The following is a 26,769-nucleotide window of genomic DNA, read 5'->3' as shown; positions in this document are numbered from 1 at the left end:
ATTTGAAAAGAAGCATCTTCATTTGCAGCATAGGTTCTCCTATGTATAACATAATCTTCGTAAACGATTAAAAGCATGACAAAAATGGTATTCATGGATCCACCCACTCGTTAAAAGACGTTACAGATTCACTATGAAGAAACTGTATATCCAGCTGAAACTATCATGATATAGTTTTGTGTTATAATATACACCAAAATTTAAGCAAAAGATCAAGTGATTTTACTGCTATAGGCCTAATTCCTTCTTTAATTGAGCAAGAGCAGCTTCAATGTCGTCAATACTCTCTTCAATGCTGTTTTTGTTTTTTCCTCCTGTTCCATTATCAACATTACTTGCTCTTTGAGCACCAGAACTTTTAAAAGAATCTTCTCTAGGTGCCTCACCACCAATATCTTCATTGGTTATATTAAGTTCCTTCTCTAAAAATTCAACAAACTCTTCACCTATTTCCTGTAGAGATAGTAGTAGATCATTTAGCTCAAATAGCTGGTAACTGCAACTTACAAAATCTGAAGTATGAGAAAAGCGTGTAAATATTGGCTCACCGATAACTCTTCCCATAAGCTCTTTGGCTTCCCTTGTGATGAGGCATTTGCTTCCCAGCTTTGAAATTCTTCCTGTAGATCTTTAAAGAAATCACCTGCAACACCCAAAACTAGACTTGAGCAGCAATGAGGAAGCAAATTTATGCTTTTATTGAACAATTTCATGTTCCAGGAAAAAAGTAAAAGAGAAGCAATTTCTGCTAGCTAGGTTGCTAGTATTGAAGAGATGGTACATAGTTATCATTGTAGCCTTGTATATATCAAAGAAGATAAATAATCTACCTACTGTAATTTGGACATCCGTCAAAAATTCACCTGCAACAGCAATGGTTCAGCATAAGAATACATTCCTATGACAGCACTAGACCACTCAGGACAGATCATTAAAGGTGTGGTGGTAGTCCCTTACAATATCGGGGCAAATAACCATATATATCATAGATGGACAACAGGGCATCGCTACCATGATCTTTCAAGGAATTATAAATGTGCTGAATCACATATGTTTCTCTCTGCAAGCTTGTTGCAGCTAGCCAGCTAGTCATATGTTCAAGAATTTGCTAAGATATTATACATACTTTAGTCAACTAGATTTAGTAAGAGTTCCCAGTATATCACACTAGATAAAAGCCTATTCAACGTAATTACTAAGCTAATAAGGACTGAAGGTACTTGTATAAAGTTAAAACAACTAGAAAATAATTTCAAAATGGAATTTTGTCGGTCCATAAGGTATAATTTTTATAGCTACAATCATAAAAACAAGTGCCTATTATTTATTTCCAATTTAGTCTGGTGAGTAATCAAAAGAAACAATCACCTGAGTATGCATAATCACCTAAAATGATAACTAAAATAAATCAGTAATTATAGAACACTATGATGAATTGAAAATTTACCAAATCCATAGAATTCTTCCTCTTCTTGGGTGCTCTGACTTCTTCCAGAAGATGAATACGAAAAGTCAGATCTGCGATTGCCAGCATCATATCTATCTCGAGAATCAGAGTTGATCAATGTATTATATGCATGCTTTATTCTCAAAAATTTCTCTTGAGCATTTGCCTGTTTATAGAGAAATGAACTTAGAACTGCTGTAGAAGGTTGAGAATATTAAACCTCCATAACTAAGATTCCATGCTTGAAGAGTTGAAGGGAAGCCACACACATTGTTACTAGAACGCAAACCGAACGTTATCTTACAATAGACTATGAAATTACCTATATAAGTATGAGCAACTGCAGCAAACACACATGCCTCTGCAACACCTTATCTAATTTTCCATTGCAACTCATTTATCCTACCTAACAAAGCCTCATCCCATATCAGTGGGGTTGAATCAATCATCTACATAGATTTAGTACATACAAAGCCTCTGCAACACCGCACGTTTTGTGGTGTCCGGTGCGCCCTAGACGGCCCTTGAAATTGAATATACGGACATAAGTCAGTCGCATATAGGCCTGTGGTAGCCTTGAATTAATAAAGGTACGTGTACGAAAAATGACTAAATTGACGGTTTTAAGGCAAAGTGGCCTCCCGAGGTGTCATGGGGTCCATGGGAAATACCCTAACCTCTTTCCAATGCAATCCAAAAAGTTTTTTTTTTTTTTTTTTAAAAAAAATGGTCAAAACTAAAGGCTATAATCCACGCTTTTGGGACTAATTTTTGAAGGTTTTGAGACCCGGTGTCGGAAAATATTGAAATTGTGGGGGGATGCATCCTCGGGTCATCTAATGTTGTTTGGAACCATATATGACAATAAATCAGTTACATAAAGGCATGTGGTGACCTTGGTTTAATCCAGGGAGACTAGCATGAAAATGGCTAAATTGATGGTTTAAGGGCAAAGTAAATGGTTCCGGCCACCCAAATCGATCAATTTTCTTAGAGGGTCCGAAAGAGTCCAAAGTTATCTAAAAGTGAAGTTCCATGCTTTTGGACCAATTTTTGAGGTTTTGAGACTTGGTCTCGAAAAATATCGGGAATTTAAAGGGATGCATATTGGGGTTATATACTGTTGTTTAAAACCATATGTAACCACTAGTTGGTCACATAAAGCCCAACGGTGGCATTGGGTAAATTAAGGGAGGCATGTACGAAAATGGCTAAATCGATTGTTTAAAGGTAATTTCAACCATCCAAATGGTTTCCCGTGTCGTAGGCTCCATGGGAAGAATTCCGAAATTTTTCTTTCCGATCCCGAAAAGTCCAAAATTGTCCAAAATTGAAGGTTATAATCCACTTTTTGGATCAATTTTAGAGGTCTCGGAATTGATTTGGAAATTTTCAGAAATGTGAAGGATGCATATTGAAGTCATGAGTGATGTGATATTGTTTGAAAACATATATTACTATTACTCAGCCATATAATGGTGCCCCTGAATTAAAGAAAGATACATAAATTGTAAATGGATGAATGGCAAAGTGGACGATCCGAACCACCCAAATGGACTCCCGGGGAGTCTTGGAGTCTATGGGAAGCACCCCGACTTGTTTCCTTTCAAGAAATCAAAACTTCAAAATTGTCCAAAGGCTACCCACGCTTTCGGGGCAATTAAAAGACTAATTTTGGGGTTTTCGAGTTGAAAAATCAAAGATTCGTAGGAGATGCATCCTATAGTCATACACGCCCTTAAACAGATTAAGGTAAGTGCGTACGAAAATGGCAAATTTGACTAGAGCAGTTAATTCAGGTAAACGGGTCAGGTTTGAGTCAGGTAAGAGTGGGTCGGGTCAACTCAAGTCGGGTTAATTCAGATTAATTCCATAAGCTATGCGGGTCGGGTTTGGGTTGGGTCATGCTTGAGTCGGGTCACGTCGGGTCATACTTCTTATCGGGTTTGGGTCGGGTTTAGGTCGGGTTACATTCGGGTAGGGTGAACAATAGGTCAGGTTTAATTCGGGTTTTCACAGGTTAAAACGGATTAGGGTAATTCTCAGGTTCGAGTCGGTTTCGGTTCAAGTCAATAATTTGCGGGTTAGAATTAGGTCGGGTCATTCTCGGGTTTGAGTAGAGTTCAGTTCAAGTCAATTATTTGCGAATTATAATAAATCATTTTCAAAACGGGTCATTCTCGGGTTCAAGTCAATAATTTGCGGGTTATAATCGGGTTAGGTCATATTCGGGTTCAGCTAACTATCAATAGATAATTATCATTTTTATCAAGCTAATTATTTCCTTTGACAATAATATATATGGCAATATACTAAGGGAATATAGTCTATAAATTAGGAAGATAATTATCTCCGTTGACCATACAACAAATATATACTAAATTTAACTCTTAAATTTGATAATGATGCACCTTTCTTTTGCTGCTTGAACCGACTTGGTCTCCCAAGACAAAATGCTTTATTCAACAATAATAAAGTGGTCTAAATTACATTTAAGGTGATTTGAAATCGGGTCGGGAACAATTTGGGTTGAATTTAAGTCATGTCAATAACAAGTCGTGTAAATTTCGAGTCGGGTTAGTAACACATCGGGTTGAATTTTTGGGTTGGATAAGTAATAGGTATGGTAAAATTCGGGTCGGGTCAATAACAAGTCGGGTAGAATTTGGGTCAGGTCAATAATAAGTCGGGTTGATTTCGAGTCGAGTTTGGAACAAGTGGGGTTAAAAAATTGGGTTGAGTTAGGAACGAGTCGGGTTGAATTCAGGTTTGGTTCGTAACAAGTTGGGTTAAATTCGGGTTTTCACGGGTTAAAACAAATTTAAGTAATTTTCGGTTCAAGTCGAGTTCGGTGCAAGCTAATTAAATTGGCCGTTATAAACCGGTAAATCGGTGCAAGTTGTAAACCGATAAATTGACCGTTTAAAAGCAAAATTGAATGTTCCACAGACCCAATTGGACTCCCACGGGGTATTAGGGACCATGGTAAACATTTCGGCAATTTTAATTTTCGGGCCAAAAAAGTCGAAAAATTACAAAATTGAAAACTAATATCCACGCTTTTTCAGAAATTTTGAGGGTTTCGAGGCCCGTTGTCGATAAGTCTTGAAATTCTATGGGATACATCTCAGGGTCATATAATGCCGTTTGGAACCATATATGATCATTATTTGCTGTCATAAATGTTCATTAAAGGCTTGAATTAATGAAATCACTGCAGGTGTAAACCAGTAATTTGGTCGTTTAAAGGCAAATTGGATGATTCCACTCACCTAATTAGACTCACTGAGGCTATTAGGGACCATGGTAAACATTTCGGCAATTTCTATTTCTGCGCAAAAAAAAAAAATCAAAAAACTTCAAAATTGAAGGCAAATATTCATGCTTTTTGAGAAATTTTAGAGGTTTCGGGCCCGGTGTAGAAAAGTATTAATATTTTAGGGGATACATCTCAAGGTCATATAATGCCGTTTGGAACCATATACGATCATTATATGTTGTCATAAATGTTCGTAGTAGGCTTGAGTTGATGAAATCCGTGCAAATTGTAAACTGGTAAATTGGCCGTTTAAAGACAAATTGGATGGTTCCACCAACCCAATTGGACTCCCAAAGGATATTAGAGACCATGAAAAACATTTCGACAATTTTTATTTCCGGGTGAAAAAAAAGTCAAAAAATTCCAAAATTGAAGACTAATATCCACGATTTTTGAGAAATTTGGAGGTTTAGAGGCCCGGTGTCGAAAAGTCTTGAAATTTAAGGGGATAAACCCCGGGATCATATAATGTCGTTTGGAACCATATATGACCATTATTTGTTGTCATAAAAGTTCGTGGTAGGCTTAAGTTAATGAAATCGGTGCAAGTTATAAACCGGTAAATTGGTCGTTTAAAGGCAAATTGGATGGTTCCACCCACCCAATGAGATTCCCAGACAGCATTAGGGACCATGGTAAACATTTCGTCAAGTTTATTTTCAGGCAAAAAAAAAAGTCAAAAGTTTCAAAATTAAGGCTAATATCCACGTTTTTTGAGAAATTTTCAAGGATTCAAGGCCCGGTGTTGAAAAGTCTTGAAATTTTAAGGGATACATCTTGGAGTCATTTAATGCCGTTTGGAACCTTATATGATTATTATTTGTTGTCATAAATGTTTGTGGTAGGCTTGAATTAATAAAATCAGTGCAGGTGTAACCCGGTAATTTCGTCGTTTAAAGGCAAATTGGATGGTTTTAATACACACAATGGGACTCCCGGACGGTATTAAGGACAATGGTAAACATTTCGGCAATTTTTCTTTCTGGGCGAAAAAAAAGTCAAAAATTTCAAAGTTAAAGGCTTATTCACGCTTTTTAAGAAATTTTCGAGGATTCAAGGCCCGGTGTCGAAAAGTCTTGAAATTCTAGAGTATACATCTCGGAGTCATTTAATGCCGTTTGGAACCATATATGATCAATATTTATTATCATAAATGTTTGTGGTAGCCTTGAATTAATGAAATAAGTGCAGGTGTAAACCGGTAATTTGGTCGTTTAAAGGCAAATTAAATGGTTCCACCCACCCAATTGGACTCCCATAGGCTATTAGGGACCATGGTAAACATTTCGGCAATTTCTAATTCCGAGCGAAAAAAATCAAAAATTTTAAAATTAAGAGGCAAATTTCTACGTTTTTTGAGAAATTTTGGAGGTTTTGGGCCCGGTGTAGAAAAGTTTTAATATTTTAGGGGATACATCTCGGGGTCATATAATGCCGTTTAGAACCATATATGATCATTATATGTTGTAATAAATGTTCATAGTAGGCTTGAGTTAATGAAATCCGTGCAAGTTGTAAACCGGTAAATTGGCTGTTTAAAGGCAAATTGTATGGGTATTAGGGACCATGAAAAACATTTCGGCAATTTTTATTTCCAGGTGAAAAAAAAGACAAAAAATTCCAAAATTGAAGACTAATATCCACTCTTTTTGAGAAATTTTGGAGGTTTCGGGGCCCGGTGTCGAAAAGTCTAGAAATTTTAGGGGATACATCTTGGGGTCATATTATCGTTTGGAACCACATATGATCACTATTTATTGTCTTAAATGTTCGTGGTAAGCTTGAGTTAATGAAATCGGTGCAAGTTGTAAACCGGTAAATTGGTCGTTTAAAGACAAATTAGATGGTTCCACCCACCCAATTAGACTACCAGAGGGTATTAGGGACCATGGTAAACATTTCAGCAATTTTTATTTTCTGGCTAATGTCCACGCTTTTTGAGAAATTTTGGAGGTTTGAGATCCCGATGTCGCAAAATCTTGAGAATTAAGGGAATACATCTAGGGGTTATATAATGTCGTTTGACTTCTGGAGGGTATTAGGGGCTATGGTAAAAAAAATTTGGCAATTTTTATTTTCTAGCGGAAAAAAAGTCAAAAAAGTTTCAAAATGGAAGGCTAAGATCCATTCTTTTTAAGGAATTTTGGAGGTTTTCTAGTGTCGAAAGGTTTTTAAATTTTAGGGGATACATCTCGGGGTCATATAATGTCGTTTGGAACCATTTATGATCATTATATGTTGTTGTTTCGGGGTTTTCTGATGTCCTGCGGGAGAGTTACAATTCCGAGACTGGAACCGGACGTCTGTACCTGCAAAATAACGGAGACTCCTGAGAGCTCCGCCTCCAACGGTCAAGTTAGTACCTGATTAAGGAGTAATCAATACAGAAAGTAAAGTAATGAGATCTCTCTAGGTGAGAGTGCTTAGTGTTGGTAATCTGCGTTGTTAGCGTGATTAGCCGGTTGTTAATAAGTCTGTTCTTCTCTGCTTGATCTCTTAATTATTCGGTTGTTTTTTTTGTTCCCTGATTAATGAGGATTAATCGAGTATTTATAGCCTTGGGAAGCGTGCAACTCTCTAGGTTTAAGGTAAACCTAGGGCTGATCGGGCCTCTAGACTGAAATGGGCCTTGATGGCCGGTTGTCCCACTTGGCATGGGTGGACACGTGGCGTGTCTTAAGTGGTCCGTGGAGGACGTATCTGTGACTGACACGTGGCAAGCTCCTGTTGGCCTTCGTGAAGGACACGTGGCGGAACCTGGTTGGTCCACTTGTCAGACGGTGATTGGTGGATAAAAATCCCCTAATCATTTGCCCCTCACAGGTGGCACGCGACTGGTCACGTGTCGCCTGTGACAGGTGTCGCACGGTGACAGGCGACGGCCCGTTACAGGTGTCACCTTGCAGACGGCCGAGAGATTTTCCCGCCCAAATTTGAATTTGGAAGCGACCCTTCGCCTTCTCATTTTGCCTATAAAAGGAAGTGCTGACTTCGGTCATTTTCACATTTGAGAACTTTTGCGAGAACATTCGGACCCCTGAACTTGCTCTGACATTTTCGGACTTTTTCTGCCTACCGCCTGTTCTGACAAGCCGACTGACCCGAACTTCCAGGACTTCATCAACCGTCACCCGTTCAGGTAACTCAGTTCTCTTACTCTTAATTTTCTTTTTATTTTTTGAAATGGCACCATGGAAGCACACGACACGCCCTAAGTTAGTGATCAGCCGGTCACCGGGGACGGCTGAATCTAGGACTAGGAGTGCCGCCTGCCCTTTTCTGGACCCATCTTTGCCCTTTATACAAAGTCCGACTGAATCTGTGTCTATGCAGAACGTGATGGCCAGAACAAAAAAGACTGCTATGATATCAAACTCAGACGGCTCCTCCCAAAGGGTGCTCCTTAGCGAAACATCTGACCAGGCGCCAGATGTAGAACGAGGCGACTGTCAAGCTGACAGTGCTGAGAGAGGGACCAAGGTGTTCCCTTCTCATCTAACCGTGGACATGTCTAATTTTCCTTCTGCTCCTTCTAAGGGAGAGGAGGCGGGCCCCTCTAGGAGAGGGGAGGAGTCGTCCTCTTCGGACTCGTCAGGGGACGAGTCCGAATCCAGCTCTTCTGACCATAGTTCTTCTGGCTCAGAAGAAAAACATAGCCGCCTACAAGAGGCGAGAAGTTCTCATGCAGTGGAGAAGGGGGATAATTGGGCAGAGCCGTCCGCCTCTTACAGAGAGGAAAACGCCCCCTACTACTGCAGGGTGCCCCGGGGCCGGATTGCAACCATGCGAGACAACGTGGCGAGCTTTATTGCTAACCACAAAATGGGCCCGGAGTATTTACTGTTTGTGCCGGATCCAGAAGATACTGTCGTCTGGCCGGCTGGTACCAGCTATGGTGACGGCTGCTTTGGCTGCTATGTGGCGGCCATCAAAGCTGGACTGCGCTTCCCATTACATCCGGCTGTTCAGCGGATTTTAGATGGGTATGATCTGGGGTTATGGCAGTTAGCCCCCAACTCTTGGGTAAACGTACTCGGCTATGTGGCCGGGTGCGAACTGAACGGGGTGGAGCCAAGTTTTGAGGCTTTCGCCCACATGAACTATCTCAGCCGGACCCCCAAGTCGGGAGGTACCGGCTGGTATCAATTGACAAGCCATAGGGGTTACCTCATGACGAGAGGTAAGGCAAACAAATGGAAGGATTGGCGGAACACCTTCCTTATTATCGAGAGTTCAGACACGGAGCTGAACAAACGTTTTAATAAGTGGAACAGGGATCCACCTCTTCTCGCAGGCGGCCGCAGCATGCCGCCTGTTCCCCCAAAGGCTAAAAAAGAGATCCTAGACAAAGGACTCTTCAAAGTAGAGACTAGGGTGAACTCTACTTCAGGGGTACGAGAGCAAGTACCCCTAAATTGCGTCCCGAGCTTCAAGTGGCTCTATGACGAGTACTTCTTGGCCGCCTGTGGCCTCGGCAGTCGGTGCTCTAGAGGTAGCCGGCCTGACGAATACTCTGTTTTTTCACGCCTTGTTTACTTGGAATTTTTACTAACTTTGCTGTTTATTTCTTTCAGCCGACGCCATGAGTAAAATAACAGCATCTAAGACTGCGGCGGCCATGCTGCGGGTCTCACTAATGAAGCAGTCGTATGTCGACTCCCCCAGCAAGGAGGCACCCTTGGTAGGCTTTGAAAACTCTTCTCCTTTTAGTTGTATTATGCATATACTAACTCTTTTTGTTTTCAGTCTGGCACTCCAAGGGCTTCTTCCTCGCAACAGCCGGACCCCAAGGCCCGGAGGACGACTGTTGCAAGCTCTCCTGGGTCTTCCAAGAAAACAGTGGCGGCTGAGAAGCAGCCGGCCACTTCTTCAAAAACCCAGGCGGGGCCGCCTAGATGTATGGACACTTGCTTGTAAAAACTCACCCTTGCTTCCTTCTTGATTAGGTCTAACTTGTTTTTTCCTTTCGCTTAATGCAGCCGGCCCCCAGGGACTTGACTTGGTTGAGGTAGCCAAGTCAATGGTTAAAGTAGTTCCTCCCTCTGACAGGGAGGCGGTCAAGGGTGCCGGCACCCTTGACCTCGATGGAATTTCAGGGATCCTAGCTGAGGTATACTTAGCACCTTTTTGAGCTTTTGAGTTCCAGGACGCCTGTTAACTCTTTTGATTGGAAACTGACGCCTGTTTTTCTTTGTACTTAGGCCCTGCTCCGAGTCAACAGCCTTCGCAAGCCGATTGATCGGAAAAACAAAGAGGTAAAGGCCGCAAAGGCTATGGCCGCCTCCAGCTGTGATAAGGCAATGTTTCAAATTGCCCAAAATGAAGTACTGACCCTTGATCTTCTTTATTATCAGGCGCAGGCGACCGCCGCTGTTCGGGCTCAGCTAGAGACGGCCCAAAAGAAGGTTGACGAGCTGGAGGGGACCGTCACCAAACTTAAAACCGAGCTGAAACCCCTTCGCCAAAAAATGCACTCTTACGAAGCCATGGAGAAATCTTTGGCTAACGTAAAAGAACGCCTGGTGAACCAGGAGAAGAGTCTTACCCAAGAGCTCTCGGACAAGGCCGAGCAAGAGAAACAAGAGCTCGTACGGGAGATGGTGGAAGACTCCGCCCAAATCCAACGCATGACCTGGGAACGACTGTTCCCCAGTGCCGACTTTGCCTCATGGGAAAGAACGTACCGCCAGTGTTCGGAAATATATAATCAACAGATCCTGGCGGCTGCTGAAGAAGAGGCGATGGACGTTGCGTTGGAGGAGGAAGAGCCGGTTGTGGCGCTTGTGCCACTTGGGGGTAAGGCATCAAAAAATGATGCAGCTAAGGCCGAGTCCAGCAAGAAGAGTGCTGACCAGGCGGCTGCTGCTGATACTGAACTGCCCCCTTCTTAAGCTTTAAGTATATTTTTTTCTTTTCACGGCCTGCGTGCCGTTTGCTTTGTAATTACCCGGCCAGGGGGCCGGGGTTTTGAATATTCTGCTGGTCTTTTATGGCCGGCTCATTTTAATCAAATATTTTGTTTTTGTTCAAATTTGTCTAAGTATTTGAAGTTTGCTCACTTGACCGACTGTTGTGTATGGCCAAACGTTTAGACAGGTAAGTATGCCGCCTATGCCCCTGGACGACTGGTTGTCTGTTTCCAGGATAGATGATCAGTCGGCCATTTAATCAATCGGTATTCGAACTCTTTATTCAATTTGACCAAGTAAATAGAATTACCTAGTAGCCAAGGAATTTAAGTAGGAAAACAAGCGGCGGGTACCGGTTGTTTCCCTTTATTGCCAATGTTGGCTTTAAACTCGTTATTTTTTAACCTAGCAAGAGTATTGGTTGAGAGCCTTTGTTTATTAAAAACAAGTGGACGACTCATACCTTTTAGGCTTCATACTAAGTTTGAGTGACTATTAAGGTAACATAGGAGTTACTTAGTCTTTGTCACAATCTTGATTGAGTAGTAGAGGTATCAGGCGGCGTAGGCCGGCTAGACCCCTTGATTCACCAATGTAAGCTATTAACTTAATAGGTTATCCAGTAGGAATAGGGGTTCGAGTGCCCTTGTTTGTTTAAAACAGGCGGACGACTCAAACCTTTTAGGTTCCATACCAAATTTGAAGGAGTGACTATGAGTTAACTTTGGAGTTACTCAGTCGCCGTCACTTTGTTTGAGAAGTAGAGGTACCAGGCGGCGTAGGCCGGCTAGACCCCTTGATTCGCCAATGTTTGTTGGCTATTAACTCAATAGGTACCCCCTGCATTTATCCCAAGTAATACAGGCGGTCATCTGACTCAGATGTCAACTGCTACCACTGGTTTGGTTAGTGATAGAGTTATCCTTGTCTCAAAAACGGCTACGTGGTTGCCCTTTGGGACAGTCGTATAGGTGCTGTGTAATTAGTTTATAGAACAATGTTCCACCCAAAAGGGAGCTGCTCTCTGCGACGAATTTCATCCGGAGGGATGCCGTCGGACGCCTGCTATGATGTTGGGACAGGTCGAATTAGTTTTTTAGTTTTGATCAGGTGGATTGGCGCCTGGTCTGATCATTCGGCCGATGGCCTTGGTAAGTTCTTGGTGAACGTAGGTGCTAAGTAAAAGAAGGGTAGCCGCCTGTAAGGTACAGGATCGGCCAGGCCCTTATCTTTTTAGCTAAGTATTGTGAGTAAAATACTCGATGGAGAGTAGCCGACTGTAAAGGAACAGACGGCATGCCCCTCTAAAGATAGTGAAACTCAATGGAGAGTAGCCGACTGTAAAGGTACAGACGGCATGCCCCTCGTAATACAATATTGAATAGTAAGTGCAAACTTTATTAAGTAGCTCTTTACTTTACATCATTCAGAAGAAATATTTTTTAAGGTTATCTACATTCCAGGTTCGAGGCAACGGTTGTCCGTCTGGTGTTTCCAGACGGTAGGTACCGTCCCTGACTTCCGCATAGATTCGGTAGGGTCCTTCCCAGTTGGGAGTTAGTTTTCCAGACTCATTGGCCCTACCAACTGCTTCCATTTTTCTAAGTACAAAGTCCCCTACTTTGAGTGGACGCCTGTGTACTTTCTTGTTGTATGATCTAGTCATTCTTAGGCGATAGATCTCATGGCGCAAAACAGCATTGCCCCTTTTTTCAGGAAGTGAGTCTAATGCCAGGCGCATAGCTTCCCAGTTTGCCTCTTCATCATATAGCATTACTCGAAGAGTCGGCTCGTAGTGTTCTATTGGAAGAACAGCTTCTGCACCATAAGTTAGGAGGAAGGGAGTTTCTCCAGTCGCCCCTTTTTCAGTCGTCCTAATGGCCCAAAGAACATGTGGTAGTTCATCTGCCCATAGGCCGCCTGCTCGTTCAATCTTTTTCTTGAGACCGTCTGAGATGATTTTATTAAAGGCTTCTACCTGGCCGTTTGCTTGTGGACGGCCGACAGATGCAAAGTAATGTGCAATTCCTTGGTCTCCCAACCAGCTTTTGAGAACAGGCGTCTCAAATTGGGGGCCATTATCAAAAACCATAGACATGGGAACCCCGAACCGAGTGATGACGTTTTTTCCAAATGAATGAAATTACATCTTTCGTCTTGATTCCCTTTACAGCCTCCGCCTCTACCCATTTAGTGAAGTAGTCAACGGCAACAAGTATGTACCTTCTGTCGCCTGTAGCAGGCGTATATGGCCCCAGAATGTCCATGCCCCACTTAGCAAACGGTAGTGGGCTGTGAATGGTAGTGAGGTCAGTAGCCGGACGGTGAATTAATTTGCCAAACCTTTGGCACTTGTCACATTTTTTCACCATCTCCATTGCATCTGCTTCCAAAGTAGGCCAAAAGTAACCCTGCCGCCTTGTCCTTTGAGCAAGCATCCTACCACCTATGTGGGAAGCACAGAAACCAGAGTGAAGATCATCTAGTATCTCTCGTCCCTTTTCAGGAGTAACACACTTTAAGAAGGGTTGAAGGTGCCCCCTCTTGTGAAGTTCTCCCTGTATAATTTCAAAACAGGAGGCTCGTTTTTTCAGTGCTGCCGCCTGTTGAGGATCATCCGGCAGTGTACCGTTTGTCAGATATGCCCTGATTGAATCCATCCAGGTTGAGCTTCTGTCTAGAATTCCAATAGGATTTTCCTCGATGCTTCTCTTCTCCATTACTTCCCAAAACACAGTCCGAGGAGTATCGGAGGAGGCGGATGATGCTAATTTCGAAAGTGCATCTGCCTGGTTGTTTTCTGATCTCGGCACTTGGATCAGATGGAAATCCTCAAGGGAGCCGACTGCTTGTCGGACCGCCTGTAAATACTTGATCATGGCCGGATGTGTTGCTTCGTATTCGCCATTGTACTGACTCACTATCAGTTGTGAATCAGAACAGGCGTCTATTTTCCTTGCCCCTGCCGCCTTACACATGCGGATCCCGGCTAGTAAAGCTTCATATTCTGCCTCATTGTTTGAAGCCTGGAAACTGAAGCGTAGAGCATACTCGAACCTGTCGCCCTCTGGAGATTGACATACGACGCCTGCTCCACAACCGTTTGAAGTAGAGCTTCCGTCCACATATACCTTCCAGACTTGGTCTGGAACTTGAGAGTCAGGAGGACGAGTCATCTCTACGATAAAGTCAGCAAAGGCTTGCCCCTTCACTGCTTTTCTAGGCTCGAAAGTAACTTCGAGACTCTGCATTTCTATGGCCCATTTGATCATTCGTCCGGAGGACTCCATGGTGGTAAGGGGCCGCTTGATCGGTTGGTCGGTATACACGACGACTGCATGTGCCAGAAAGTAGGGCTTCAATTTTTTAACAGCCATGAAGAGTGCAAGACCAAATTTCTCCACTAGGGGATACCTCAACTCGGCATTTTTCAGTACGTGACTGACAAAGTAGACCGGGAGTTGACAGCCGTCCCTTTCAGCAAGGAGCACCGCGCTTAACGCATGATCAGAGACGGCCAGGTACATGTAGAGATTTTCTTTGGGCAAAGGGCTAACCAGCCTCGGCAAGGAATGCAAGTGAACCTTTAATTTCTGGAAGGCGGCCTCAGCATCCGGCCCCCATTCAAACCTTGCCTTCTTCTTAATTGCCTGGAAAAAGTATAGGCATTTGTCGCCTGATCGGCTTAGGAATCTTCCCAAGGCCGCCAGACAACCTGTTAACTTCTGAACCTCTCGAACGGTACGAGGCGACTGCATGTCAATGACCGCCTGTACCTTCTCGGGGTTCGCCTCTATTCCTCTCTGGTTGATAAGGAATCCGAGAAATTTCCCAGACTCAACTCCAAATACACATTTCTTGGGATTGAGCATGACATGGTGCCGCCTGAGTGTGGCGAAAGTCTCTCGGAGGTCCGTCAGATGATCTTTCTGAAGTTTAGTCTTGACAATCATATCATCAATGTATGCCTCGACGTTTCTCCCAATCTGATCAAAGAACACTGTGTTTATCATTCGTTGGAAGGTAGCCGGAGCATTCTTAAGACCAAACGGCATGACCGTGTAACAGTATAATCCCTGATCAGTGACGAAGGCCGTCTTCTCCTGATCTTTCTTCCACAAAGGAATTTGATGAAAACCAGAATAGGCGTCCATAAAACTCATCAAGGCATGGCCGGCTGTTGAGTCGACCAGGTTATCAATTTTAGGCAGAGGGTAACTGTCTTTGGGGCACGCCTTGTTCAAGTCTGTGTAGTCTACACACATTCGCCAGGTGCCATTCGGCTTTTTAACAAGTACCACATTTGCAACCCAATCTGGGAAGTAACATTGCCGAATGAACCCTGCATCAAGTAATTTTTTGACTTCGGCGGCTGCCGCCTGACCTCTTTCTTCACCATGGTTCCGTTTCTTTTGTCGTACCGGCTTCTTTTTCGGATCCACAGCGAGTTTGTGTACTGCCAGATCAGGACTAATGCCTGGCATTTCATGGACTTCAAATGCAAAGATGTCCTTGTATTCTTTCAACAAGTTGTGAAAGTCGGCACCAAGGTTTCTTAGAGCAGCCGTCCCTACTTTGACTGTTCGGTCAGGATGGGAGTCGTCTAATATCAGGTCCGCATGCTCACCAGCCGGCTGAGGGCGGAACTCATCCGGCCGGTCCTCTGCCAATGATTGCTATTTTCTTGCTTTTCTTGCGGACTCAGTCTGGAGTGCCTTTCTCTTTTTGTCGCCTGTTTCTTGAACAGGCGCACTTACCTTGACATTGCCAAGGTCTGTTTTTTCTCCACTTGACCCAGTGGCCATAACAGTGGGCTTGACATCCGAGAGATAGCACTCTCGGGCCATCCTCTGATCTCCCCTAAGGGAGCCGACTGTTCCATTGTCCCTTTCAAACTTAAGCAGCATAAGTGACGGGATTATAACAGCCTTGGAATTATTCAGGGTTGGTCGACCCAGAATCATGTTGTAGGCAGAGAGTTCCTCTACCACTAGGAACCGGACTACCATGTGTCGTCCTTCCCCTTTTTCGCCCAGGCGGATGGGTAGATCTACTCGTCCCAGTGGGTGGACGACTCCTCCCCCAAACCCTATTAAAGGGTGGGAGGCCGGATGTATGCAGTCCGTCTGATATTTCAGTTTTGATAGACATTTGCTGCTGATGAGATCTGAAGAGCTCCCGGTATCTATGAGGATTCGGCCAACTCTCTGGTTGGCCACTTTACATTCAATAACGAGAGGGTCGTCATGCGGCCCCCTTATTCCTCCTAGATCCTCTTCAGTGATGACAATCTCAGGAAATGTATATTTGGACGGTCGTTCTTGGTGAACGGAATTTACATCTAACCGCCTTATATTATCTTTGTTGCCCCTAATAGTGGGGCCGCCTCCTGAGAAGCCGCCTGCAATGGTGTAGACGACTGCATCATCTGTATCAGAACTGTCGGCCTGCTGATTCTTTTTGGCCGACTGCTTTTTTGAGGAAGTGTTTCCCGCAGATTTCTTGACATAAGTGTCAAGATCACCTTGATCAGCCAATCGGTCTAGGTACCGCATGAGACTGATGCAGTCATTGGTGTGATGACCAATGTCATCATGATAAGCACAGATTTTGTCTTGGTTCCGGTTGCTCGCAGAACCCTTCATGGGGAGCGGCTTCTCAATTGAGAGCCGTTCCTTTATTTCTTTTAGGATAAACTGGTTATCCTTGTTAAACACATATTTTGGGGAGTATGGTTTGAATTCTTTTTTCTTTTTCTGGGCCGGCTGTTTAGAGGAATCAGCCGCCCAGACCCCTTTTCTTTTTTCATCCTTGTTGGACGACTGTTTCTGTCGTCCCTCTCTATTGTCGAACCTCTTCCCGTCCGACTGTTTCATCGTACACAGATCAGTCGCCTGTATATAGGCTTCTGCTTCAATCAAGGCCTCTTGAAGAGTCGCCCCCCTTTTTCGAACTAAATCAAATTTGAAGGTAGACCCGTCTTTGAGACCTCTAAAAAAGTCAGTATAAGCTACCTCATCCGGTAACCCTTGAATCTGTATTCTCATCAGGTTGAACCGCCTGATGTAGGAACGAAGCCCCTCCTTTTCACCCTGCTGAATTGTTCCCAAATCAAGGGTCGTTTTCTTCGCAGGGATGTTCATTGCGAAGTTGGAGGCAAATAAGTAAGCAAGCGTCCTGAAGCTGTTTACACAACCAGTCGGCAGGTTGCCGAACCATTGCTGTGCAATTCCCTTGAGAGTCGCTGGGAAACACTTGCACCAAGTGGGATCATCCAACCCTTGAAGGTACATCAGGTTGGTGAATGCCATCAGATGGTCTTCCGGGTTAGTAGTGCCATCATAGGCGCCTACTAAAACATTTTTTACTTTGGCCGGCTGAGCGGCTTCAGTAATTTCCTTGGAGAAGGCCGACGGCTGTTCACCAAGTCTAAGCAGCCGTAGCTGCCAGTCCATAGGTTGGACGTTTTTTGCTGCAGGTCCACCAAATGGAGGTGGCTGCATAAAATACTGTTGTTGCGGCACAAATGGTAAGTTTGGTACCGCCTGGGCACTATGAAAGTCGGACTGACGGGAGGTGCCGCCTGACTGACTCTCATGGTACGACTGAGTTGGCCTCATCGAGGCGTTTCGCAAACTGTCCTGAAAATTTGAAGTAGAAGCCGACTCTGATAATCGGTCACTCTTCTTCTGCTCTAACAGGTGCCGAGCATCTGTGAACGTTTGCTTTGACCCGTCCGCCTGAATATGACGAACTGGTTTCCTATTTCCCGTAGGGTAACGGAATTTTGTGAAATCAAGAGCAGACGGTTCCCGCTTCTTGGATTTAGGATGGGGAGTCGCCTCTCGCCCTTGAACTGGCTTCCTCCTCAGTGAAGTGGAAGGTTTCTTGGCCGACTGCTCTTTGACTGAAGCAGGCGGTTTTTTGTTGATCAACTCTTGGATCTCTCCCTTGAAGTCCCTCATGAAGGTCATGAGTTCGTTCCTTGTGATGGGAGCAGACCCATCAGTCGGCTGTTGCCGAGCAAGCGGTGCGCCTGCTGGCTCGCTTCCTGTTTGAAGATACTCCCGTTCCCTTATTTCAGTATGACGGGTACGGCGGGCCCTTAGGGTCCCGTCTGGAGCTGTATGAGTTTCAACTTCAAATTCACTTTCGGTATCATGGTCCGACTGAACTTGAGGGTCGTCTAGGGGACGCCTCTCTTCTGGAGTCGGTACAGACTTGGATGCCATCTCTGAAGTACTCTCCCCACAGACGGCGCCAAATGTTTCGGGGTTTTCTGATGTCCTGCGGGAGAGTTACAATTCCGAGACTGGAACCGGACGTCTGTACCTGCAAAATAACGGAGACTCCTGAGAGCTCCGCCTCCAACGGTCAAGTTAGTACCTGATTAAGGAGTAATCAATACAGAAAGTAAAGTAATGAGATCTCTCTAGGTGAGAGTGCTTAGTGTTGGTAATCTGCGTTGTTAGCGTGATTAGCCGGTTGTTAATAAGTCTGTTCTTCTCTGCTTGATCTCTTAATTATTCGGTTGTTTTTTTTGTTCCCTGATTAATGAGGATTAATCGAGTATTTATAGCCTTGGGAAGCGTGCAACTCTCTAGGTTTAAGGTAAACCTAGGGCTGATCGGGCCTCTAGACTGAAATGGGCCTTGATGGCCGGTTGTCCCACTTGGCATGGGTGGACACGTGGCGTGTCTTAAGTGGTCCGTGGAGGACGTATCTGTGACTGACACGTGGCAAGCTCCTGTTGGCCTTCGTGAAGGACACGTGGCGGAACCTGGTTGGTCCACTTGTCAGACGGTGATTGGTGGATAAAAATCCCCTAATCAGTTGTCATAAATGTTCGTGGTAGGTTTGATTTAATTAAATCGGTGCAATTTGCACCAGTAAATTGGTCGTTTAAAGACAAATTGGATGGATACACCTACCCAATTGGACTCCCGGAGTATATTAGGGATCATGGTAAACATTTCGGCATTTTTTATTTTCGGGCGAAAAAAGTCTAAAAATTACAAAATTGAAGGCTAATATCCACGCTTTTTGAGAAATTTTTGAGGTTTCGAGGCCGATGTCGAAAAGCTTTGAGACATTAGGAAATACATGTCGGGGTCATATAACGTTGTTTGAAACCATATATGATCATTATATGTTGTCAAAAATGTTTGTGCTAGGCTTGATTTAATGAAATCGGTGCAAGTTGTAAATCGATAAATTGGTCGTTTAAAGGCAAATTGGATGGTTCCACCCACCCAATTGGACTCCTGAAGCATATTAGTAACCATGATAAACATTTCTAAAATTTTATTTTCGGGCGAAAAAAGTCAAAAAAATTCCAAATTTGAAGGCTAATATCCACACTTTTTGAGAAATTTTGGAGGTGTCGGGATCCTATGTCAAAAAGTCTTGAAATTTTAGGGAATACATTTCGGGGTCATATAATGTCGTTTGGAACCATATATGATCATTATTTGTTGTCATAAATGTACGTGATAGGGTTGAGTTAATGAAATCGGTGCAAGTTGTAAACCGGTAAATCAGCTGTTTAAAAGAAAATTGGATGGTTCCACCCAGGTGTACTCCCTAAGGATATTAGAACCATTGTAAACATTACAACAATTTTTATTTCCGAGTTAATAAAAGTAAAAAAAAAATTCAAAATTGAAGTCTAATATCCACGCATTTTGCGAAATTTTGGAGTTTTGGGGCTCGGTGTCTAAAAGTATTGAAATTCAAGGGAATACATCTGGGGTCAAATAATGCCTTTTGGAACCATATATGATCATTATATGTTGTCATAAATGTTCGCAGTAGGCTTGAGTTAATGAAATCAGTGCAAGTTGTAAACTAGTAAATTGGCTGTTTAAAGAAAAATTGGATAGTTCCACCCACCCAATTGGACGCCCAGAGACCATGGTAAACATTTCGGAAATTTTTTATTACCGGGCGAAAATAAGCTAAAAAATTCCAAAATTGAAGGCTAATATATATGTTTTTTTAGTAATTTTGGAGGTTTCAGAACCTGTTGTCGAAGTATCTTAAGAATTAGAGGACACATCTCAGGGTCATATAATGATGTGTAAAAACATAAATGATCGTTATATGTTAATGAAATAAGTACAAGTTGTAAACCGATAAATTGGCCATTTAATTCCAATTGGATGGTTCCACCCACCTAATTGGACTATACCGGAGGGTATTAGAAACCATGGTAAACATTTCGGCAATTTTTATTTTTGGGCGTAAAAAAGTCAAAAATTCCAAAATTGAAGGCTAATATCCACGGTTTTTGAGAAATTTTTAAGGTTTCGGGTCCGGTGTCGAAAAACTTTGAGATATTAGGGGATACATCTCGGGGACATATAATATTGTTTTAACTATAAATGATCATTATATGTTGTCATAAAAGTTCGTGATAGGTTTGAGTTAATGAAATCGGTGCAAGGTATTAGGGATCATAGTAAACATTTCGGCAATTTTTATTTACAGGCGAAAAAAAAGTCAAAAAAATCCAAATTTTAAAGCTAATACCCACGCTTTTTGAGAAATTTTGAAGATTTCGAGGCCTGGTGTCGAAAATGCTTGACATTTTAGGGAATACATCTCGAGGTCATATAATGCCTTTTGGAACCATATATGATCATTATATGTTGTCATAAATGTTTGTGGTAGACTTGATTTAATGAAATCGGTGCAAGTTGTAACTGGTACATTGGTCGTTTAAAGGAAAACACTGATCAAATTGGACTCCCGGAAGATATTAGGGACCATGGTAAACATTTCAGCAATTTTTATTTACAAGCAAAAAAAAAATATTCCAAAATTGAAGGCTAATATCCACGTTTTTTGAGAAATTTTGGAGGTTTCGGGACCCGGTGTCGAAAAGACATGAGATTTTAGGGAATATATCTCGGGGTCATATAAAGTCGTTTGGAACCATTTATGATCACTATTTATTGTCATAAATGTTCGTGGTAGGCTTGTATTAATGAAATCCGAGCAATTTGTAACCGGTAAATTAGCCTTTTAGAGGCAAATCGGTGGTTCCACCCACCCTATTAGACTACCAGAGAATTAAGGACCATGGTAAACATTTCGGCAATTTTATTTTCGGGCGAAAAAAAAGGTAAAAAATTCCAAAATTGAAGGCTAATATCCACGCATTTTGAGAAATTTTTAGGTTTGGGTCGAAAAGGTTTTAAGATTTTAGGGGATACGTCTCGGGGTCTTATTATACTGTTTTAAACCATAAATGATCATTATAAGTTGCCATAAATGTTCGTGGTAGGCTCGAGTTAATGAAATCGGTGTAAGTCGTAAACTGATAAATTTGCCATTTAAAGGCAAATTGGATAGTTCCACCCTCCTAATTGGACTCTTGGATTGTATTAGGGACAATGGTAAACATTTCGGCAATTTTTATTGACAGGAAAAAAAGCCAAAAAATTCCAAAATTTTAGGCTAATATCCACGCTTTTTGAGAAATTTTGGAGAGATTTATGGGGATACATCTTGGGGTCATATAATGTCGTTTGGAACCATATATGATCATTATATGTTGCCATAAATGTTCGTGGTAGGCTTGAGTTAATGAAATCAGTGCAAGTTGTAAATCAGTAAATTTGTCGTTTAAAGGCAAATTGGATGGTTACACCCACACAAGGGGACTCCCGAAGGGTATTAGGGATTATGGTAAATATTTCGTCAATTTATATTTCCGGGCGAAAAAAACTAAAAAAATTCCAAAATTGAAAGCTAATATCCACATTTTTTTAGAAATTTTTGGAGGATTCGGGGCCCGTTGTCGAAAAGCCTTAAGATTTTAGAGGATACATCTTGGGGTCATATAATGTCGTTTGGAACCATATATGATCATTATATGTTGTCATAAATGTTCGTGGTAGGCTTGAATTAATGAAATCAGTGCAAGTTGTAAATCGGTAAATTGGTCGTTTAAAGGCAAACTGGATGGTTCCACCTCCCAATTGGACTCCGGGAGGGTATTATTGACCATGGTAAATATTACGACAATTTTTATTTTTGGGCAAAAAAAATTCAAAAATTAAAGGCGAATATCCACGCGTTTTGAGAAATTTGGAGTATTCGGGGCCCGATGTCTAAAAGTCTTTAAATTCTAGGGAATACATCTCGGGGTCATATAATGTCGTTTGAAACCATATATGATCATAATTTGTTGTCATTAATGTTCGTGGTAGGCTTGAATTAATGATATCGGTGTAAGTTGTAAACTGTTAAATTAGTCGTTTAAAGGCAAATTGGATGGTTCCACCAACCCAATTGGACTCGCGGCTGATATTTGGGACCATGATAAACATTTCGGGAATTTTTATTTGGCGAAAAAAAGTCAAAAAATTCCAAAATTAAAGGCTTATCCACGCTTTTTGAGAAATTTCTAATGTTTCGGGGCCCGATATCGAAAAGCATTGAGATGTTAGAGGATACATGTCGGGGTCACATAATGCGGTTGGATCCATATATGATCATTATATGTTGTCATAAATGTTCGTGGTAAGCTTGAGTTAATGAAATCGGTGCAACTTGTAAACCGGTAAATTGGTCGTTTAAAGACAAATTGGATGGTTCTACCCAACCAATTGAACTCCCGGAGGGTATTAGGAACAATGGTAAACATTTCGGCAATTTTTATTTCCGGGTTAAAAAAGTCAAAAATTCCAAAATTGAAGGCTAATATCCACGTTTTTTGAGAAATTTTGGTGGTTTCGGGTAATGCTGTCAATTTGGGTAAACGGGTCGGGTTTTGGTCGATAAAAGTGGGTCGGGTCAACTCATGTCGGGTCAATTCGGATTAATTCCATAACCTATGGGTGTCAGGTTTGGGTTGGGTCATGCTTGTGTCGGGTCACATCAGGTCATACTTCTTATTTGGTTTGGGTCGGGTGAACAATAGGTCGAGTTTAATTCGGGTTTTCACGGGTTAAAACGGGTTAGGGTAATTCTCGGGTTCGAGTCGGTTTCAGTTCTAGTCAATAATTTGCGGGTTAGAATAGGGTCATTCTCGGGTTTGAGTCGAGTTCGGTTCAAGTCAGTTATTTGCGGGTTATAATCAGGTCGGGTCATTCTCGGGTTCAAGTCGGGTTCGGTTCAAGTCAATAATTTGCGGGTTATAATAAGGTTGGGTCATTTCCAACTCGGGTCATTCTCGGAGTCAAGTCGAGTTATGTTCAAGTCAATAAGGTCAGGTCATTTCCAAGTTAGGTTATATTCGAGTTCAACTAACTATAAATAGATAATTATCATTTTTATCATATATATGGCAATATACTAGGGAACTATAGTTTATAATTTAGTAAGATAATTATCTCATTTGACCATACAACAAATATATACTATATTTAACTCTTAAATTTGAGGATGATGCTCTTTTCTTTTGCTGGCCTGGACCGACTTGGTCTCCCAAGACAAAATGCTTTGATCAACAATAATAAGGTGGTCTAAATTGCATTTAAGGTGATTTGAAATCGGGTCGAGAACAATTTGGGTTGAATTTAGGTCGGGTCAATAACAAGTCGTGTTGGTTTCGAGTCGGGTTAGTAATAGATCGGGTTAAATTTTTGGGTCGGGTTAGTAATAGGTATGGTAAAATTCGGGTCGAGTCAATATCAAGTCGGGTTGAATTTGGGTCAATTCAATAACAAGTTGGGTTGATTTCGAGTCGGGTTTGTAACAGGTTGAGTTAAATTCGGGTCGAGTTTGGAACGGGTCGGGTTGAATTCAGGTTCGTAACAAGTTGGGTTAAATTCAGGTTTTGACGGGTTAAAACGAGTTTGGATCAATTTTGGTTCAAGTCGAGTTCGATTCAAGTCTATAATTTACGGGTTACATTCGGGTCTAACACCTTAGCTGCAATAATGACTCTAAGGAACATAGCCTATTAGCAATGATTAAGGATGAAGCAACTGTAACTACGAATCTCATTTCTCTAAAATCCTTAGCAACAAGTCAATTGATATTTCAGATGTTACAAACGTGATAGGTGAATAATGAACGCTACATTGCCAATCCACCATTCCACACCAAAACCATAAGCATAGGCCACCAGCCACCACAATATAACAGCTTGCACATGGCCATAAATTTTCTGAATTCTGATACACAAAACAGACGCTTACTAACATACGTAGTAACTACTTACTGATGCTTATATGCTTTATTCCAACTCTAGAACATTCCAGTAAAATGAAGCAGGAAAATGCAGTATTCTCAAATAAAACAATGGTGTTCAACCATCAGCTAAAACCTAACTAATCAATTCAAAAGTCGCAACAGGCGATACCCAAGACCTGTGATCAAATCTCATCCACAAGAATTCCCATTAGGCTCACAATCCCAAACATGCACCAAAATAACAGCAAACATCATCACCACCATAATCTACATATACAAATTTCAACTAACAAAAATTCCTCTTTTCACAATCAAAACATCCCAATTCACCAATCAATTACAAGCATCCAATTCAAGCACAGAGAAAGCAGAATTCAAACAAACCCCAAATATAAATTGAAATTAAGGATAAGAAAAAATACCTCTTTATTAACATCTGGGTGATATTTAAGAGCAAGTTTTCGATAAGCCCTTTTAATTTCATTAGGAGTAGCAGAAGTAGAAACCCCCAAAACTTGATATGGGGTTTCTCTAGCACTAGCTTTTACTTTATATCTCTGATTCTTCCTCAAATTTCTGGAACTGGGTATTGAAGAATGTGAACCCAGCACCAAAAGATCAATTACATGGCTGCCATAGCAGCATCTAAGTACAGGAATAGAAGTAGGAGAGAGAAAATTAGTTTGAAGGTGAAGAGTAAAGGGATAAAGATATGTTCTTGGGGAATGATTTTGATTGTGATGAGAGAGAATTAGGATTTGAGGGGTTGATTTTAATTGAGTTGAAGGAAGTGTGAATCCATTACGCATATTTAATTCAATGTTGTTTTTGGTACTAAAATTATCATTTACAGGAATTTTTGGCTAAATGGCAAGTTTGTTGGTTCAATTTTTTGCAAGAAAGGTTTGGATGGTTATGGAAGGGGGAGGAGGAGTGGTCTAGGGAAGCCCATAGGTAGGGCTGGAAAAAGCTGACCCGACCCGACAACCCGACCCGAACCCACCCGAAATAAATGGGTTTTGACAGAGAATTTCAACCCGTTTATGTAATTGGGTCAACCCGAACCCAACCTGAAGTTAAACAGGTCGGGTTCAGGTTGGAAATCCCAACCCGAAGCCAACCCGCCTAAACCCATTTATTTAATTGGGTCGGTTTCAGGTCGGGTCAACTCGAACCCAACCCGCCTAAACCTGTTTACCACTCTGTTTTTACAACCTAATTTTTAAATATGGGCCAATTAAGCCCAAACTATCTAATGAAAAACCCTAAAAAAAAAAATCATACCTCACGCCGCTTTTCATTCAATATTTACTCATTCTCTTTCTCTCTCCTCTCTCTTCTCTAGTTCTCTCTCTTTACCCTCTTGTTTTTAATTCTTTTCCATTAAAATTGTTGATTGAAGCTTAGCTTGCTAAATATTCATCTCAACATTCCCAAGGTCATTTACTTGTTAATTTCATTCTCTTTACTTAATTTTTTTGTGTTTTGATACGTTTTTTTTCGTCAATTTCAGTAATTTACATGTTATTATGCGTTTTGTTTCTTCTATTTCAATAATTTACTTGTTTTAATCTGATTGAAGTTTGTTTGTTTATGGGTTTATTTGTTTATGCTATTTTTTCATCACTTTGATTATGCGATTTTATTTGATTTTTTATCATCTATTTATGCGATTTACTTTGATTTTTTATGAGTTTATGAGAATATTTCAGCTTGTTCATGAGTTGATTTTTTCATCATGAGTTGGAAGCTTGGAATGGTGTGAATGTTGTTAACTAATTTTTTGCATTTTTTGTGATTTCTCTCTGCATTTGGCTTAATTATTTATTTAATTTATTTTTAATCAACCGATTGTTGACAACCTCATTCCTTCTGAACCCATTGAACATGCGAATCCGAATAAGATGATGAAGATACTGAATTATGTCGAACGCAGCAGCACCTGTTTTGATTTTATTGCCTAATTATTTATTATTTATTTGATAACACCCAGCCAGTTTATCATATTTAATTTTATTGTTGTAGGATTGTATGAAGTGTAATGGAATTATAATGGATTTATGTTTGCTTTGAATTTGTATTTTATGTTAGTTGAATGATACATGTATAAATACATGTTAAACAAATTACAAGGGTATTTTTAAAATAAATAAAAAAAAAAAACAGGTTTAGACGGGTCGGGTTCAGGTCGACCCGTTTAAAACCAGGTCGGATTCAGGTTGATTTATTTAACCTGTTTAAGTAAACAGGTCGGGTTCAGGTTGGGGGGTCCTGACCTGTTTATGTAAACAGGTCGACCTGAACCCGACCCGACCCGACCTGTTTGCCAGCCCTACCCATAGGCCATAGGAGTTAAATTTGGCCACATATTTAGTTGTCATTGTTGTGTAGGCTATAAATTGTTTTATTGTTATATAAAAATAACTTAATTTCAAATAAGAAGTTGACTCGAGTGGTAAGCGACATATTTGATGTTGCTTCAGGGAGGTCTTGATGAAAGACGCTAAGGTGTTGTTGCACACAATTTGTTGAACCAACAATTATTGTCCCAAAACAGCAAAACTATATTATGGCATATTAGCATTTTAGCAATACTGTTGAGGGTTGTCTTGTACGGAGTATAGTTGTATGTTTCCTAAAAAAAAAGAGTATAATTGTATGTTAATAGAAATTTTTTCTTTTTTTTACATAATAGAAAATGTTTCTAAATCTCATAAATTTAAGTATCTACTATTGAAATTTTTTCCAAATTCCATAGTAAATGTCTTACATTTTATTATGTGTGATATCATTGGTTTTTTCCCGTCATTTCTCCTCATTTAAAGATAGATTCACAATTAGTTTACTAACTTGACATATTCTTTATGAGGGAGCCCCCATTCATCTTCATGAATTTGTTTATCTAATGGCAATTTCGTAAATATATAAACAATTCATCCCAGTCAGCA

The 26,769-nt window shown here is 41.4% G+C and overlaps 1 protein-coding gene across 2 annotated transcripts; it reads right to left on the bottom strand.

Annotated features, from left to right (window-relative positions):
- Positions 1-71: 71 nt before the first annotated feature.
- Positions 72-24,731, bottom strand: LOC110683342 (chaperone protein DnaJ-like). Of its 2 annotated transcripts, XM_021859691.1 has the most exons (5): positions 24,244-24,731; positions 1,448-1,613; positions 831-863; positions 549-643; positions 72-453 (listed from the first exon to the last, which is right to left on the bottom strand). In XM_021859691.1, the coding sequence occupies exons 1-5, from the start codon at positions 24,628-24,630 to the stop codon at positions 229-231; spliced, it is 906 nt and encodes a 301-aa protein (XP_021715383.1). In that variant the 5' UTR covers positions 24,631-24,731; the 3' UTR covers positions 72-228. The 2 variants fall into 2 exon arrangements, with proteins under 2 accessions (XP_021715383.1, XP_021715384.1); XM_021859692.1 differs by lacking the exon at positions 831-863.
- Between the last annotated feature and the right edge of the window lie 2,038 nt (positions 24,732-26,769).

Source organism: Chenopodium quinoa, unplaced genomic scaffold (assembly GCF_001683475.1).
Source record: "Chenopodium quinoa cultivar QQ74 unplaced genomic scaffold, ASM168347v1, whole genome shotgun sequence".
Classification (NCBI taxonomy): Eukaryota; Viridiplantae; Streptophyta; class Magnoliopsida; order Caryophyllales; family Amaranthaceae; genus Chenopodium; species Chenopodium quinoa.
Note: the sequence above shows the minus strand (reverse complement) of the source record. Positions and strands in the feature narration are given on the sequence as shown.